The sequence below is a fragment of the Pongo pygmaeus genome, chromosome 13 (assembly GCF_028885625.2).
Source record: "Pongo pygmaeus isolate AG05252 chromosome 13, NHGRI_mPonPyg2-v2.0_pri, whole genome shotgun sequence".
Lineage (NCBI taxonomy): Eukaryota > Metazoa > Chordata > Mammalia > Primates > Hominidae > Pongo > Pongo pygmaeus.
The window spans coordinates 119,568,310-119,585,717 of record NC_072386.2 but is presented as its reverse complement, the minus strand read 5'-3'; the positions used below and the strand labels follow the sequence as shown (position 1 = coordinate 119,585,717).

The 17,408-nt window shown below is 55.1% G+C and overlaps 1 protein-coding gene across 5 annotated transcripts in view; it reads right to left on the bottom strand.

Annotated features, from left to right (window-relative positions):
• The window catches only part of LRRC8A (leucine rich repeat containing 8 VRAC subunit A), a 38,148-nt gene that overhangs the window by 4,147 nt on the left and 16,593 nt on the right, over nucleotides 1–17,408 (bottom strand). For 4 of the 5 annotated variants that reach the window (XM_054501131.2, XM_054501134.2, XM_063650380.1 and 1 more), the window contains one exon: nucleotides 5,782–7,946. In XM_054501131.2, coding sequence (XP_054357106.1) covers nucleotides 5,782–7,938 — 2,157 coding nt within the window. In that variant the 5' untranslated portion in view covers nucleotides 7,939–7,946. Of the gene's footprint in view, nucleotides 1–5,781; nucleotides 7,947–14,086; nucleotides 14,107–17,408 lie in introns of those variants that run through there. The other variant, XM_063650381.1, reaches the window with a different exon arrangement.

Genomic DNA, 17,408 nt, shown 5'->3' with positions numbered 1-17,408 from the left:
GGCTCCCTGTGAGCACTGATACTATTAACTTATTTAACCATTAACTTATTTAACCAGCAAACTACCTATAAATATTCTGTCAATACTCTTCCCATTTTACAGATGGGGTAACTGAGGCCCAAAGATGCTGACTTGTCCAGAGGTTCAGCTGGTAAGTGATGGAGCCAGGATTTGAATCCGGTTCAACAGCCCATGCTCTGGTGAACTGTCGACACTGTTAGCGGAGCAAGGAGCAAACAGGGGGCTGCAGTGGGTTCGTGTTGTCTCCCGGCACACGGGAAGAGCCTCACGTATGCCAGCTTCTTCCCTGCCCTGCTGTGAGGAATCAGCTGGGGCCAGGAGTTCTTACTGCGTGTAAGTAAGGCCATGAGTTGAGCCTGCCCGTCCCGAGGCTGCCTCCTTCAGATGGGATGGGCAGGAGGGCAGGAGCCAGGAGCCCTGGGCCCTGATCCCAAGTGAGGATGATGGGGAGACTGCACAGCAGCCCTTCTGAGCTTGCTCTATCACTGCCCCCATTTTCCTGCCAAGGAGATTGAGGCCCAGAGAGATGACACGCCACTCGTCTGAGGTTGCAGCCTCTCGGAAAGGGTCAGGAGAGGATGTACGTCTTACTTCCTCCCACTCAGAGCCCATGCTATATTTCCCTTCTGCCAAATATGGCACTCAGTTACAGGGTAACTCTGGAAGTCCCTCCCTCTCTGGGCCTCCGTTTCCCCATTTGTAAAAGGCACAGGTTGGACTAGAAATGCCTCTGAGCTTGGACATTCTGTGGCTGAGGACCGTTTTGCAGACTTGGACCTCAACCTCACGGGCACCTGCTCTCTCCAGCCATTTTTGGAGGAGGACCCAGGAGTTCCTGGGGAGCAACTCGGCTTTCCCAGCAGGGAAATAAGCATGGCCAAGGCCAGGCAGAGTGCTTTTTCTTTTCTTTTTTTTTTGGGGGGGAGGGGGCGGGAGACGGAGTCTCACTCTGTCACCCAGAGAGTGCAGTGGCGCAATCTTGGCTCACTGTAATCTCCGCCTCCCAGGTTCAAGTGATTCTCCTGCCTTAGCCTCCCGAGTAACTGGGATTACAGCCGCATACCACCATGCCCGGCTAATTTTTGTATTGTTTGTAGAGACAGGGTTTCATTATGTCGGCCAGGCTGGTCTTGAACTCCTGACCTCAGGTGATCTGCCTGCCTCGGCCTCCCAAAGTGTTGGGATTACAGGCGTGAGCCACCACGCCCAGCCCAGGCACAGTGGGTGCTTTCAAAAAGGCTCCTAACCTGTGTATCCTACACTGCCGCCACTGTGCCCAAGGATCAGGAGTGCATCTGGGGTTGGCTTTGAGGTCAGCAGGGGCTGAAGGTCGGAGGGTAGATAGGAAGTGGGCTCCGGAGCACCCAGGGGCCAGAGCCTTCCCGAAAGGCCCCACTCTCACCCCGTGATCTCCTCTGCTGACACACGCAGTGGTCAGGGACAGCGGGAAAGCTCTGGACAGCGAGTGGCAGAGCTCGGGTCCATATGGAGCCTGGCTCTGGAGCCCCCTCCCTGAAAGGCCTCCTCCCCGGAACATGCCCTGCTCTGAGCCAGGGAGCCCTCTCCAGGCCCCACAGAGAAAAGGGGAGGTACTCTCAGTTGCTCGGCTCCCACCACAGCCACACCCATCCTCTGGACCGATCCTTCTCTGCTGGATTGTCGCCCGCCCGTGCCCTGGAGGCTTGAAGTTGGTTCCCAATCCCCCAATTGCACCCTCTCCTACCTCCCCAGAGACTTCAGTGGGTCCCCATCGGCACCGAAAGGCCTCAATTCGACCTGATCTTTGAAAAGGACAACTCTCCCAGGAGCCTTCCAGGGCCCCAGCGTTGTCCTTGGCTCTCTGGCCTTCCTGACCAACCGCAGGAAAGCCGCTGTCTCTCTCTTCACTCCGCCTCCAGGACCCCGTCCACCCTTAACTCTCTGGCCAAAGTCATCAGTTCCTAATCCAGCCAACTCCCCAGGCCCCATGTACTCCACACTCTGGCCTCACCCTCCTCTTCTGCAGACTCCTGTCCTCCTCCCTCTCTGTTCTCCACAGTGACCACGTCAAGGACCCCTCTTCACCCACGAGCCTGGAAAGGGTGACTCCTTGGGCTTCAGATGGATTCAAGATGGTCCCTTGGACATCCCAGAGCCCCAGACACCTGACACGAGACACACCTTGGCCTCTGAAAACCTGTGCTTCCTCCTGTCTCAACAATCCACGCAAAGAAGCTCGAGTCACTCAGACCACCCCCACCATCAACTCCCGTCCCTTTGGATTCCCCCTCCAGCGTCTCCCAGATCCGTCCATGTCTCTCCATCCCTACCTGCCTTGGCCACGCCAGGCCCTGTGGCTTCACCTGATGGCTAATCGTGGTCTCTTAACAGCTCTCTTCCACTCTCCCACCTCTCACTCACCCCACCTCACACACTACGGCAAGAGGAACCTCACGCTGCAAGTCAGCTCATTCCTTCACCCACTCAATCACTAGGAATTCGGTAAACATTTGCTTGAACAAAAAGAGCTAGGTCTTAGTCATCAGAGCCTATGGGCTGGCAAGGGATCGGCTGTTAAACAAATGAAGAGACAATTGAAACTGAGGTGTAGGACAGGACCCCCCTGCCATCCACCCCCCCATAACCCCACCTCTGCTCTTCAGGATGCCCACATTCCTGGGCAGCCCATCTCACTGCTCCTCACCACCAGAACCTCTGGACTGTCCCTTTCCCCTCCACCTGGCTTCCTCCTCCTCGTTCTTCAGGGGCCTGTTCCTCTGTGTTCCCAGGGACCTGGTGCTCCAGCAGAGCACGTACGCACTGTGCTAACTCCCTCGTTACTTGGCCTTCTTCATCCCCGTGTCCCCGGAGCCTTGCTCCATAGCTGGATTCTGGCAGTGCTCAAAAAACATTTGCACAAAGGCCAGGCGAAGTGGCTCATGCCTGTAATACCAGCACTTCTGGCGGCTAAGGTGGGAGGCTTTGAGGCCAGGAGTTTAAGACCAGCCTGGAAAACACAGTGAGACCCTGTCTCTACCAAAAACAAACAAACAAACAAACAAAAAATCCAATTTGCACAAATCAGTAAACGAGTGAACGAATGAATACTGTCTTGTCAAGGCTTTCATTAGCAAGAGTATAAATCTGGAGAAACAGCACGCAAGGGCCTGGGCAGGCCACGCCCAGCCCTCCTGGTCACCACAGGCCAAGGTGGCTGAGAAGGAGCCGTCAAGCCCGAGTGAGGAGGAAGAGGGGCTCAGGCCTCCCACTCAGAATGAGGGGCCTGCCTGGGGTTGGCCCAAGTGAACTGTTTTCCCTGTTAAGGCTCTGGTGTTCCAGGGGGTGGGGACAGGATGTGATTAAGCCATGTGCTAAACAGCATGTCCAGAGGGTCTCCTTCCTCTGGGACAGCGTGCTTGCCGCCAGCTCCTTTCCTGAGGGGTGACCTCAGCCAGCAGGCACGACACTAACAGGCAAGCTTGGCGGGAGGAGCTGGGGGTGGGGGCAGGATCGGGAGCCAGGCTTGAGGCCTGAACCCTCCCCCAACCAGGAGGACAGCCCCAGCACAGCACCCGGGACAGGGCAGGCATGGCAGGAGCTGTGAGGAAGTCCCAGCTTATCAAGGGCAGCACTGTGCTACGGGGAAGCCACAGGGTCTCCCCCTCCATAGATTAAAGAAGGGCTGGGTTTGTTCTGTGCTTCCCAAATGTGGCTTCTCCCCAGGGGACTCCAGTTTTCCTATTCAGTGGGCCTGTCCCGAAACTGCAAGAGAAAACCCTGCCCTGGTCTACTCTCCCGCTGTGCTCAAGTCATAATATGGGGTGGCCGGAGATAAGGACTTGTCAAAATCCCTGATATATGTGGGTTGCAGGTTGCTCTGCAGTAAGAGAGCCCTGGGGAAGAGGGGAGGAAGGCTTCCAAGCCAGCAGGCATCTGGAGGGCCTGAAGCATCTAGTCTGAGTGATGCTGGAGAAGGTGTGTCCTGTCCTGGGGCCCGGGAGGACAGACAGGGCATTCCAGGGGCCACCTCCCTCCGTGCCCGAGGATGCTACAGACAGCTCCTGTTGGGAGGACTCAGCAGGTTGGTGGGAGGAGGACAGGTGCATCATGCCTGGCACAGGCTGAACACAGAGCAGGTACCCACAAAACCAACAGGGACTGCACCGTGGGGCTGCTGCATGGCAGATGCACCCAACAGCAACAACTGAACTAAGAAATGCGGGTTGCCACACGGAGGCTGCTGAGGGGAGGGTGCTTAGTGAAAATGCTCTATGAGCTGCACACTTTTTATATGCAGGAGTGGTTTTCCATTTGGCTCACTGCTGCTGGACCGCCCTGTAAGTAAGTTCCCCCAAATAAACCCCATGTTTCATTGGCTGGCTCCAGGGTTCTTCATTTTATTTTGAGACCGGGTCTCACTCTATTGCCCAGGCTGGAGTACAGTGGTACAACCATAGCTCACTGCAGTCTCCAACTCCTAGGCTGAAGCGATCCTGCCTCAGCCTCCCAAATAGCTGGGACTACAGGCACATGCCACCATGCCTGGATCATTTCTGTATTTTTGGTAGAGATGGGGTTACCCTATGTTGCCCAGGCTGGTCTCGAACTCCTGAGCTCAAGTGACCGTCCCACCTTGGCTTCCCTAAGTGCTCGGATTACAGGTGTGACCCACTGTGCCTGGTCAACTCCGGGTCTCTTCTTCAGCCTCCTGAACCTGGTGGCATCCCTAGTGAAGTTCACAAGGGCCTGCCACGACAGCTGCTACTGTGTCGGGGGCAGAAGGGTGGCTGGCTTGGCTCTCCCTTGTCTCCCAGCCCCTGGCCTCAGGCATCCTCCACCACATGTCTCACTACAGGAATCTCCACCTGGATGTGAGGCCCAGGAAGACCTGCAGGTCCCCAGGACGGGTGGAAGAGGGACGTTCCCCACAATGGCAGTGGCTGTTTCCATTTCAGAGGCCAGACCACAGAGCCACAGGAGTACCCAGCCCTCCATCCACACTGCCTGCCTCCACCAAGGGGCCCTTGGATGGGGGCTTCCCCAGCCAGGTAAGAGACTGGCACCCACAGACCACCAACAGCCTTGAAAGTATGTCGAAGGTGTGGCCTCCCAAACTCCCAGTGACAATGATTTGCACAATTTCCTTTTCAGAAAGGCAGGCAGTGACAAGCTAACCCCATCTCAGCCCAACTCTGCCTCTGACACCACCAAATGCAGCAGAGAAAGATGTGTGAGTGATGCTGGGAGCTGCAGAGACCATCCAAGGCTTCCCCTCAGCCAGCACTGGCCACCCACACAGTTTCTGTCATGGGTGGACCCGGATTGGCTCCTTGCCTCCAAATCCGACTGGGAACAAGCTGAGGAAGACACAAACTCCAGGCTAAGTCTTGACTCCCACCACCTGGCTTTGCGAGAGAACCCCCGGGGTTTGGACCTCCTGCCCATGCACATCCCTGCTGAAGAGGAACCCAGCTCAAGGTCACCTTGGGGGACAGACCTTGCCTGACCATGCAGTCTCTCCAGGCAGGAAAACTGCAACATTCTGGAGCAAAGACAGGCCCGGGGCCCAGAGATTCGGATTCAGCAGGCCTGGGATGGGGCCCAAGGAGTCTGTCTCTTGAACAGAGCTTCTGTCCTGGATGGTTCTGTAAACCCCAGGTAAGGACTCCACACTCAGGGGCATCGACGGTCCCAGGACACGGAGCCTGCCGAGCGCCCCACCACAGGCCCCAGCCAGGCCACCCGCCAGCCCACATGCAGAGCTGTGGCAGGGCCACTCACCCGGTTGGCCGTGATGGCCAGGTTCTGGAGGTTCTGCAGGAGGCCAATGTCAGCGGGGAGGAAGGTCAGGTTGTTGTGGCTGAGGTCCAGGTAGCGCAGCTTGCGGCAGTAGAAGAGCTGGGTGGGGATCTTCTCAATCTTGTTGCGGTTCAGGTAGAGGCGCTCCAGGTTGGTGAGGTTGCCGATCTGGATGGGGATGTAGGCGATGTGGTTGTACCACAGCTTAAGGCAGGTGAGGCGGTGCAGGTGCTGGAAGCTGATGATCTCCTCGATGGTCTTGAGGTTGTTGTCCTTGAGGTCAATCTCCTGCAGGTTGTGGAGGCTGAAGATGGAGTGGGGGATGCGCTCCAGGTCGCAGCGGATCAGCTCCAGCTCAGTCAGGTTCGCCATCTTCTTGAGGCTGTTGAGGACGATGAGCTTGGTGCCCTCATTGTTGATGGACAGCTTCTGCAGGTGCACGCCCACATCTGTGACCACCTGCGGCAGCTTGCTCAGGTTGCTCTTGAGCCTCAGCACCTTGAGGCGTTTGAGCTCCCGCAGCCCGTCGATGACAATGTAGCGGTTGTTCTCCGCGCTCAGGTTGCCCGTCAGGTGCAGCTCCTCCAGCGTCTTCAGGCTATAGATCCACAGCGGGATCTCCTTGATGTCGGTGAACTTGATGTGCAGCGCCCGCAGGTTCTCGCGCAGGAAGGCCAGCGCGGGCGCCTCAATCTTGGCCGCTGTGTGGTAGAGCCACAGCTCCTTGAGGCCCGTGAGCTGGGCAATGCTGGGCGGGATGGTCACGTCAGGGATCAGCTCCAGCTTCAGGACCTCCAGCTCCACCAGGTCAAACACAGTGTCAGGGATGCCACTGAGCATGAACAGGTGCAGCTCCAGCTTGTCCTGCGCATTCTTGGTGAGCCGCTGCCGGAGCTTGTCCAGCGTCCACTCGTTGTTGAGGTTCAGCTGCCGCAGCTTGTTCTCGCTCACTTCCGACAGGAAGACGGCGAAGCGCTTGGAGTAGAGCGGGTCGTATTGGTCAATGAGGTGCAGCATGAAGGCGAAGTCATTCTTGACGTCGGGGATGTCACTGTAGCTGCTCTCCTCGCGGATTGACTCGAACGAGTACTTCTTGAGGGAGCGCCGTAGCATCCACCACAGTGTGTACATGCAGATGAGGCCGTAGAAGATGACTAGGCTGATGTAGAAGGATGCCAGGATCTTGAAGAGTGTGGCCAGGGGGTGGGCACAGCGGTAGGTGCGGTAGCCCGTCAGGCTCTCAATGTCCACGGTGCAGTCCACGTCGAACTTGATGTTGTGCACGTAGTAGACGGTGTAGCAGATGATGAGGATGAACTTGATCACCTTGATGATGGTCTGCCGCATGTAGAGGCGGTACACGATGTCCCCCTCCTCCACATGGGTCCGGAACTTCTTCACCTTCTCAAACAGTGCCTTGGCCTGCTCCCCCTCCTTCTTGTCCAGCACACCCGTCTCTGAGCGGTCCACGATACCCTGCTCGATCCGTGACTTGGTCCGCTGTAGCATGGGCACGGTGGCCTCCACGTCCTCACTGACAGTCGATGACTTCTTGTCCATGGAGCCATTCATCTTGCTGAAGGCCGGCTTGGGGTCGCTCTCCTCCACCACTGTCTCCGACAGGGCCCTCGTGGTCCAGGGCGAGTCGAAGCACTTCAGCAGGATAGACACAAAGTGCTCCAGCTTCGAGCTGGTGCGTGGGAATTTGAACCAGAAGTTGCTGCAGGCCAGGAAGATGAGCGTGTGCAGAAGCACCAGGTAGGGGAAGTACTTGGCAAACCAGTGCAGCCGGTTCTCATAGCACACGGCGTCCACGTAGTTGTACTGGTGCCGGTCCAGGTCATACTTGATGCCTGTGGGGCCCGTGTCAGGGGTCGGCAGAATGGTGGAGTTGGGGTAGGTGGGCTCCGGGCCAGGGGCTGCCCAGCCCCGGAACGAGTCATTGCAGGAGTCCTTGGTGACCCACTTACAAGGCAGGCAGATCATCTTGTCTTGGGTGACCTGCAGCGTGCCCCCGAAGACGGCAATCATCAGCATGACGATAGAGATGTAGTCTGTAAACACATCCCACCACGGCTTCAGGATCCGGTATGCTGGCTGCGTGTCCGCAAAGTAGCGGAGCTCTGTCACTGGAATCATGGTTCAACCTAAAAGGGATCCATAGGAGGGGGTTAGCACAGGGTGGCCTGGCTTTCCTAGGACCCAGGGGTCAGGGGAAGAAGACAATGAAAATTCTTCCATTGTCCAAAATTCCACCTCAAATCTAGCTGGGAGCCAAAGCCTGCCCACTCCACGGGGCAGCCCACTTATCAGCCCTTCTGCAGAAAGCATGTGGTCACTTGGCTGGGAAACCACCCTGGGGGAGGCGGGCAGGCTCCCCATTTAATACACAGGAAGACTGAGCACAGTGAGATTAGACAGATCCCCGGTGCAGCCTCAGGGTTCTCTGCCCCATCCCTTGCATTCCAGTAAGAGCATTCGGGAACTCCTTTCTAAAGTCCATCTATTTAATGAACAGATTGACCAGAGGAACACATTTAAAACTCCCAGTTCACTGGGAACCAGCTGCTGTAAAGCTGCAGCAAAGGGCTGGAGGGATTCCTGCAAAATATGAGGAAAGAAAGCAATATGCAGAGGGGGCACAACATGAACTCACTTCCATAAAACAAAGAGCAAGGTTTAAAAATTCCACATGGTTCACGTCTGTAATCCCAGCACTTTGGGAGGCCGAGGTGGGTGGATCACCTGAGGTCAGAAGTTCAAGACCAGCCTGGCCAACATGGTGAAACTCCGTATCTACTAAAGATACAAAAGTTAGCCTGGCGTAGTGGTGGGTGCCTGTAATCCCAGCTATTCGGGAGGCTGAGACAGGAGAATCACTTGAACCCGGGAGGTGGAGGTTGCAGTGAGCCGAGATTGTGCCATTGCACTCCAGCCTGGGCGACAAGAGTGAAACTCCAACTCAAAAAAAAAAAAAAAAAAAAAAATTCCACATGGGGGCTGGCATGGTGGCTCATGCCTGTAATCCTAGCCTATAATCCCAGCATTTTGGGAGGATGAAGCGGGAGGATCGCTTGAGTCCAGGAGGTCGAAGCTGCAGTGAGCTATGACCCCATCACTGTACTCCAGCCTGGGCGACAGAGACCCTGCCTCAACCATAAAATTCCACATGTGCGTATAGTTATGTGTGTACAAGATTCTGAGAGCACTCGGAAGACCAAAGGTCACACAGTGGGTCTTAATGACAGGCTCCTAGGGGAGCGGCCTCAAGAGAGGGGATTAAGAATAAGGCTCTCCTCCCCCACAAACTGGGTGATCACAGAGAGGCCTTAATGTAAAATCATCTCTGGTTGCGTGTGTATAAAGGAATGAAAAACAGCAGCAACAGCAGGCTCTCCCAGAGAGAGTCTAGTTTGACTACTATGGAGAGAAACTGGAAATCTGATTTTTCTTTTTTTTTTTGAGACGGAGTCTTGCTCTGTCGCCAGGCTGGAGTGCACTGGCATCATTTTGGCTCAATGCAACCTCTGCCTCCAGGGTTCAGGCGATTCTCCTGCCTTAGCCTCCCGAGTAGCTGGGACTACAGGCCTGCACCACCACACCCAGGTAATTTTTGTGTTTTTCAGTAGAGACGAGGTTTCACCATGTTGACCAGGATGGTCTCGATCTCTTTACCTCCTGATCCGCCTGCCTCAGCTTCCCAAAGTGCTGGGATTACAGGAGTGAGCCACCATGCCCAGCTGGGAACCTGATTTTTAACACATAACTTCGGTGACTCTAATGATTGGCCAAGCTTGGGAAACACTGGCTGAGAAGCCACATTAGGAAACGCAGGCTGTGCCACACAGGAGGCACGCAGCAAGATCTCTGTGAGAATGTCTCTCTGTGGCCATTCGTGGTCACACGGCCAAGGCTCGTTGTTCTTACAATGACAGACGTAAGGCGGTCACGGAGGGATAAGGTACTAGATGTTCCCTGGAGAACATACGGAAAATTGTAAAAAAGCATAGCAGCAAAAAAAGAAGAATCCCCTTTACAGTCCCCACCAGGGTTACACACTGTTAACTTTTCACTGAATAATAACCTTCCAGTCCTTTCTGTGTATTTTAGAATTTTATAATTTTTATTTTAAGAGACTGGATCTTGCTCTGTTGCCCAAACTAGAGTGCAGTGGCGTGATCATGGCTCACTGCAGCCTCAACCTCCTGGTCAAGCAATCCTCCTACCTTAGCCTCCCCCAGGTAGCTGGGGCTACAGGTGTGTGCCACCATGCCTGGCTAATCTTTTTTTTTTTTTTTTTTTTGAGACAGAGTCTTGCTCTGTTGCCTAGGCTGGAGTGCAGTGGCGTGATCTCGGCTCACTGCAAGCTCCGCCTCCCAGGTTCACGCCATTCTCCTGTCTCAGCCTTCCAAGTAGCTGGGACTACAGCCACCCGCCCACCACACCCGGCTAATTTTTTTTTGTATTTTTAGTAAAGACAGGGTTTTACCATGTTAGCCAGAATGGTCTCGTTCTCCTGACCTTGTGATCCGCCCGCCTTGGCCTCCCAAAGTACTGGGATTATAGGTGTGAACCACCGTGCCTGGCCCATGCCTGGCTAATTTTTAAAATTTTTTGTAGAGACAGGATCTCGCTATGTTGACCAAGTTGGTTTCGAACTCCTGGCCTCAAGCAATCCTCCGGCCCTGGCCTCCCAAAGTGTTGGGATTACACGAGTGAGGCACTGCACCCAGCCCTTTCTGTGTATTAGAATAAATTGTGCTTTTATTTATTTATTTATTTAGAGACAGAGTATCGCTCTGTCACCCAGGCTGGAGTGCAGTGGCACCATCTCGGCTCACCACAGCCTCCGCCTCCCGGGTTCACATGATTCTCCTGCCTCTGCCACCCAAGCAGCTGGGATTATAGGCACACGCTACCACGCCCAGCTAATTTTTGTATTTTCAGTAGAAACGGAATTTTGCCACGTTGGCCAGGCTGGTCTCGAACTCCTGACCTTAGGTGATCCAACTGCCTCGGCCTCCCCAAGTGCTGGGATTATAGGTGTGAGTCACCGTGCCTGGCCAAATTGTGCTTTTACTTTACTGTAACCCAGAACCTAGATTTTTATCTAAACAAAGTTTTAAATGCCTGTGTCAAATGTGTCTGTTTCTCTTAGGAGGTGAACAGGGGTGCCCAGATGATGGGTCACCTTTCTTTGATTACTGATGATGTTAATAACCAGAATAGTAACAAACTTTATTTTTTTTCTTTTTGAGACAGTCTCACTCTGTCACCCAGGCTGGGGTGCAGTGGCATGATCCTGGCTCACTGCAACCTCTGCCTCCTGGGTTTAAGTGATTCTCATGTTTCAGTCTCCCAAGTGGCTGGGATTACAGACGCCCGCCACCACATCCAGCTAATTTTTGTATTTTTAGTAGAGACGGGGTTTTGCCATGTTGGCCAGGCTGGTCTTGAATTCCTGGCCTCAACCAATCCACCTGCCTTGGCCTCCCAAAGTGTTGGGATTACAGGCGTGAGCCAACGTGCCCGGCCTAGTTATGAACTCTTTAAGAACAGCACCTCTCGGGCCAGGCGCAGAGGCTCACGCCTGTAATCCCAGCACTTTGGGAGGCCGAGGCGGGCAGATCACGAGGTCAGGAGATCGAGACCATCCTGGCTAACAAGGTGAAACCCCGTCTCTACTAAAAATACAAAAAAATTAGCCGGGCATAGTGGCAGGCGCCTGTAGTCCCAGCTGCTTGGAAGGCTGAGGCAGGAGAATGGTGTGAACCCGGGAAGCGGAGCTTGCAGTGAGCCGAGATCGCACCACTGCACTCCAACCTGGGTGACAGAGCGAGATGCCGTCTCAAAAAAAAAAAAAGAACAGCACCTCTCTGCAAATGCCAAACACTCCCCAGCCCCAATCTTTCTAGGCTATGCTGGATGGGGAGGACAGGAGGAAGGCAGAGCAGGACCCCATGTGAGGCAGGTGGAATGGGGCACTCAGCAAGGGTGATGATGGCCACAGCCAGTGCTGAGGGCCTGGAAGTGTGCCAGGCACCAGGCAGGCCTCCCCTGCAGGCCCTCCTAGGGTCATCCTTGATGCCCAAGAGGCCAGGCCTCTGTAGCCCCATCCCAGAGATGGGGGTGCTAAGGCTCAGGGAGGTGACATCACCTGCCAACATCACCCTGCTATTAAGTGGCAGAGTAAGAACAAACCCAGCAGGCCTGTCCCCCCACCACCAGGCTCAGGTCCTCGCCACCATGTGGGACTTGCCCTCCGCCTGCCCAAGGTCTCACCCAGGCGGTGCCAAGAGAAACGGGCCTGGGACTGCAGCTTCCCCGCCCCTCAGCATTACCAGCGCTCAGGTCACAAAGGGGCCAGCAGACACCACCGCCCGCCCTGGGCTGGCAGCTCCAGGCCAGAAGTCAGTCCTCCTAGTGATGCCAGGACTCACGGGCCAGGGCAAGCACCCGCCCCACAGGAAGGCCCGGGCCCTCTAATGACCAGCTGGGTCCACGCACCACCTACACTGCTGGGAAAGGAAGTGGCACTGGGAGAGCTTCTGAATCACACAGCTGCCTCCATTGAGACACGTGGACACCTGGCGTCCCCATCCAGGGCCAGGACCTAAAGACTGGGGAGCAGAAGCGGGAGGAGAGGAGCCCGGTGCGTGCAGCAGCCTGCCTGCCCCCGAGTCTGGAATGAGACAGCCAGGGCGGGCGCGGCTGTTTGAGCAGGCAGGATGTGGTGACAATGATACTGCAACACCTCCCTCGTGTTCACGGAGTGGGGTGTGTTCGCTCATAGAAACACCTGCTTCCTCTGCAAGGAGCCGCCCCAGCCCCGCCGACCTGGAGCTTGTCTGCGCCACCCAGACTCCTCCTTCTGAGGCAGGAAGTGTTCCCAGCTCAGTCACACAGGTGAGGGAAACTGAGGCTCAGAGGCAAAACCACCTGCCCAAGGCAGGAAACACCATCCCAATCAGGTCTGATTCTGACTAACCGCCCCAACTCTGCGCTTGGTCTGGGAACATCCAGACTCTGCTCGGCCCTTGGCTGGGTCCAGCGAGGGCAAAAAAAAAAAAAAAATGATCAAGGTGGGACTTCTGCTTCAGGTTCCTCTCTCCAGTTTGAGTGTGTCTGGGGAGTGGAGGAGGGCCCAGAGCTCCAATGGCAGAGCCTGGGGGTTGGCTGCAGAACTGAGAAGGGCCTGGACTGGAGTCTCTCGCAGGCCTGGCCCAACTGGTGCCTGGGCCTACCCTGGTGAGGGTAACCTGTCTGGAGGGGTCACCCCCAGCTGCACCCGTTTCCTTGTCCTCTGCTGTGTGATTCTGGACAAGTCACTGCCCCTTTCTGATGGGCCTTTGGGGGAGATCAGGAAAGAGGGTGCAGGCACCAAATCCAGGGTTGAGTTCCCAAGGGTGTGGGGAAAGGAGCCCCACCCCAACAAGAGCCAGCTGGGTGGTCAGAGCCACCTGCCTGCCCCCTGCAGGGGCGGGCTCCCTCCCACGCAGCTCTTGCCGAGGATGAAGAGGGGAAGCCAGCATCAAGGTGTGGGCCTGGACTCTTGGCAGCCTCTCTGTGGGACCTTGGACAAGCTCCTCACTGCTTGCAGCCTCTGTTTCTTCACATACATGATGGGCATGATACCACGCAGGGCTGCTGGGAGGAGGCCACAGAAATTATTTTAATTAAATGGGACGGGGTCTTGCTATGTTGCCCAGGCTGGTCTCAAACTCCTGGCCTTAAGCAATCCTCCTGCTTCGGCCTCCAGAGTAGCTGGACTGTAGGCATGCAGCACCACACTGGGCTAAAAAAAAATTTTTTTTTGAGGCAGAGTCTCACACTATCGCCAGGCTGGGGTGCAGTGGCACCATCTGGGCTCACTGCAATCTCCACCTCCCAGGTTCGAATGATTCCCCTGTCTCAGCCTCCCGAGTAGCTGGCACTACAGGCGCGCCACCACCACGCCCAGCTAATTTTTCGTATTTTAGTCAAGACGGGGTTTCACCCCATTGGCCAGGATGGTTTCTGTCTCCTGACCTCATGATCTACCCGCCTTGGCCTCCCAAAGCGCTGGGATTACAGGCGTGAGCCACTGTGCCCGGTCTGTTTTTTTCTGAGATGGAGTTTTGCTCTATCGCCCAGGCTGGAGTGCAGTGGCATGATCTCGGCTCACCGCAACCTCCACCTCTCGAGTTCAAGCGATTCTCCGGCCTCTGCCTCCGGAGTAGCTGGGATTACAGGCGTGCACCACCATGCCCAGATAATTTTTATATTTTTAGTAGAGACAGGGTTTTACCATGTTGGTCAGGCTGGTCTCGAGCTCCTGACCTCGTGATCTGCCCACCTCAGCTTTCCAAAGTGCAGGGATTACAGGTGTGAGCCACTGCGCTGGGCCTCACACTGGACTAATTAAAAAAAAAAAAATTTAGAGATGGGGTCTTGCTATGTTGCCCATTTGGCCTCGAACTCCTGAACTTGAGTGATCCTCCCACCTCAGCCTCCTAAGTAGCTGGGACTACGGGCATGAGCTACTGCACCCAGCAGGTCTTGGGAACTAAATGCTTTTATTTTTATTTTTATTTTGAGACAGAGTCTCAATCTGTCACCCAGGCTGGAGCAGTGGCATGATCTCAGCTCACTGCAACCTGTGCCTCCTGGGTTCAAACGATTCTCCTCCCTCAGTCTCCCGAGTAGCTAGGATTACAAGTGCCCACCACCATGCCCGGCTAATTTTTGTATTTTAGTAGGGACAGGGTTTCACCATGTTGGTTAGGCTGGTCTCGAACTCCTGACCTCAAGCGATCTGCCCACCGCAGCTTCCCAAAGTGCTGGGATTACAGGCGTGAGCCACTGCATCCAGCCCCCAAATGCTTTTAAAGTGCTTTGTGCAGAGTGGGGTGCAGTCAGCCCAGGCTGGTATAATCTTTCTTCCACCTCCTCAGCACCTAGTGAAGCCAGATTCTCTTTGAGGACAAGAGTCAATTGTTAGGACTCGATACACTCAGAGTCTCTCCCAGAGAGCGCCTGAAAGGGGACAAGGTGGGGTGGGGCGCTGCAGGGCGTGGGCCCCAGGTGTGGTGGAGAGGCCGGCAGCAGTTTCAGGTGGATGTGGGTTGGGGCTGGGGTAGGGGAGGCAGCTAAAGCCAGGCAGTCTGGGCCCTTCCTTTCCCTGCCCAGCCCTGAGGAATCCCCACAGGGAGGGGCCCAGTGCAAGGACCCGCCCAGGAGCTCAGGACTGCAGTTGACCAGATACCCACAAGAGAGCAGTTCCGGTTCAGAAACAGACAACCAAGGCCAAGGCCAGATTCTCCCCCGCACCAAGCCAGGAGGTCCCCATTGTTTCCAGGTCCATTTTTTTTCCCTCAATTTTTTTAGACTGTCATAAAACACACGTAACTGAAAATGTACCATCTTACCCATGTTCAAGGGTGCAGTTCAGTGGCATGAAGCACATTCACTGTTGTGCAACCATCACCACCAGACACAGAACTCTCTTCATCTCGTCAAACTGAAACCCACACCCCTTAAACACGACACCCCTTCCACTCACCGCCTCCAAGTACTCCATCCCACTTCCTCTCTCTGTCAATCTGACTCCTCTAGGGACCTCGTGTAAGTGGAATCATAAGGTATTTGTCCTTTTGTGACGGGCTGTATCACTTAACATAATGTCCTCAAGGCTCACCACGTTCTAACACATATGAGAATGTCCTTTTGTTAAGGCTTTTTTTTTTTAAGGTGTCCATTTTATAACCACGGAAACCGGCTCGGAGACAGAAGTCTTCTGCCCAACTTCATACTGCCTGTAAGTGACAGAGGTGGCGTTCGAACCTGGATTTACAGTGGGCCCAGACAGGCAGCACCTCCAGGGTGGGTCATTCAGATGGAGCAGACCCCACCAAGAGCCCTTCTTGGGGTGCACCTGGGTGTGGTCAGAAATGCCCCGGAAGGGAAGGGAGCCTTTGAGGCGTGGGGTGGGGGTGGCTGGGCTATCTCTGCCTTACGGAAAGTGCCCTTGCTTATCCTCCCTGTGCTCGGCCCTCTCAGCTGGCACTGCATCCTGGCGGAGCTGTGGAACAGCTTCTCTCCCAGGGCCTCAGTTTCCCTGTCTAGAAAGGAGCAGCAAACCTGTTAAAGATGTGTCCATGTTGTGTAAAAAATAGGCCAAGGGGTGGGTGGGCCCAGGCCTCTGCCCAGCCTGGACTCCTCCTTCCCCCTCATCTGCCCACCCCTGCGTCAGACTGCTGGGCTGTGACTGCAGAGCTGCCACCGCCATCACAGACACCCCTTGTCCTGACTGTTCTGGCCTCCAGCTGGCAGAGAGGGAGGGGGCTATCCAGAAGCCAGGACGCCTTCCCCTCTCAGCACCTTGGTTCCCCATTGTAACAAGGGGGAAGGTGACAAATGCCCTGCAGGCTCTTAGGACTATCATGAAGATCACAGAAATGAGGCTTCCCAAACTACCTGTGTGAGAGCCCAGGTCAGTGGAGAGCAAGCCTACATGAGCTTGGAGGAAAGGGCTGGGCCAGGGCCAGCCTGGCTCTGCTACTTGTGATGGTGGGCAGGTGACTTCACCTCTCTGAGCCTTAGTTACCCCATCTTTGAATGGGGCTAAAGATAGGCCCTGCCTCAGAGGGCTGCTAAAAGGCCAGGGCCTGAAATATTCAACACATCCAATGTGCCAGGGCCAGCCAGAGCCTGCGGGTGGATGTGAACAGGAAGTGGAGAGCAAAATAGGCCTGGCCTGGCCCTGCTAGAGCAACCCTGACTTCAGGAGACACCTGGTGAGTGAATGAAAAGTGCATTCGAGAGTTAAGTTGGGAAATGGAAGAAGGAAAACCATCAGAGGGCTCCAGGACACCTGGTAAAGAGACAGGCGGGGCATGGCACGCAGTAGGTGGACAATAAGCACACCCTGGTTAAAGAAGCTACTAGATCAACTACTTGGGAGGCTGAGGCAGGAGAATCGCTTGAACTCGGGAGGCAGAGGTTGTGGTGAGCTGAGATCATGTCATTGCACTCCAGCCTGGGCAACAAGAAGAGTGAAACTCTGTCTCAAAAAAAAAAAAGAAGCTACCAGAGGCCAGACGCAGTGGCTCACACCTGTAATCCCAGCACTTTGGGAGGTCGAGGCAGGAGAATCACTTGAGCTCAGGAGTTCGAGACCAGCCTGGGCAACATAGCAAGATCCCATTTCTACCAAAAAATTAGCAGTGCATGTAGTTCTACCCACTCAGGAGGCTGCAGTGGGAATACTGCTTGAGCCCGGGAGGTCAAGGCTGCAGTCAGCTATGATTGCACCACTGCACTCCAGCCTGGGTGACAGAGAACCTGTCTCAAAAAAAAAAAGAAGCCATGAGAATGCAGTGACAGGGTCTGTTCAGTGGAATAAGTAGCTCTTCACATACTGCTATTTTGGACAAAAGCAAGATACAAAATAATAAACAGTTGGGCGTGGTCGCTCACGCCTGTAATCCTAGCACTTTGGGAGGCCGAGTTGGGCAGATCACTTGAGGTCAGGAGTTTGAGACCAGCCGGGCCAACATAGTGAAACCCCATCTCTCCTAAAAATACAAAAATCAGCCGGGCATGGTGGCACACACCTGTGATCCCAGCTA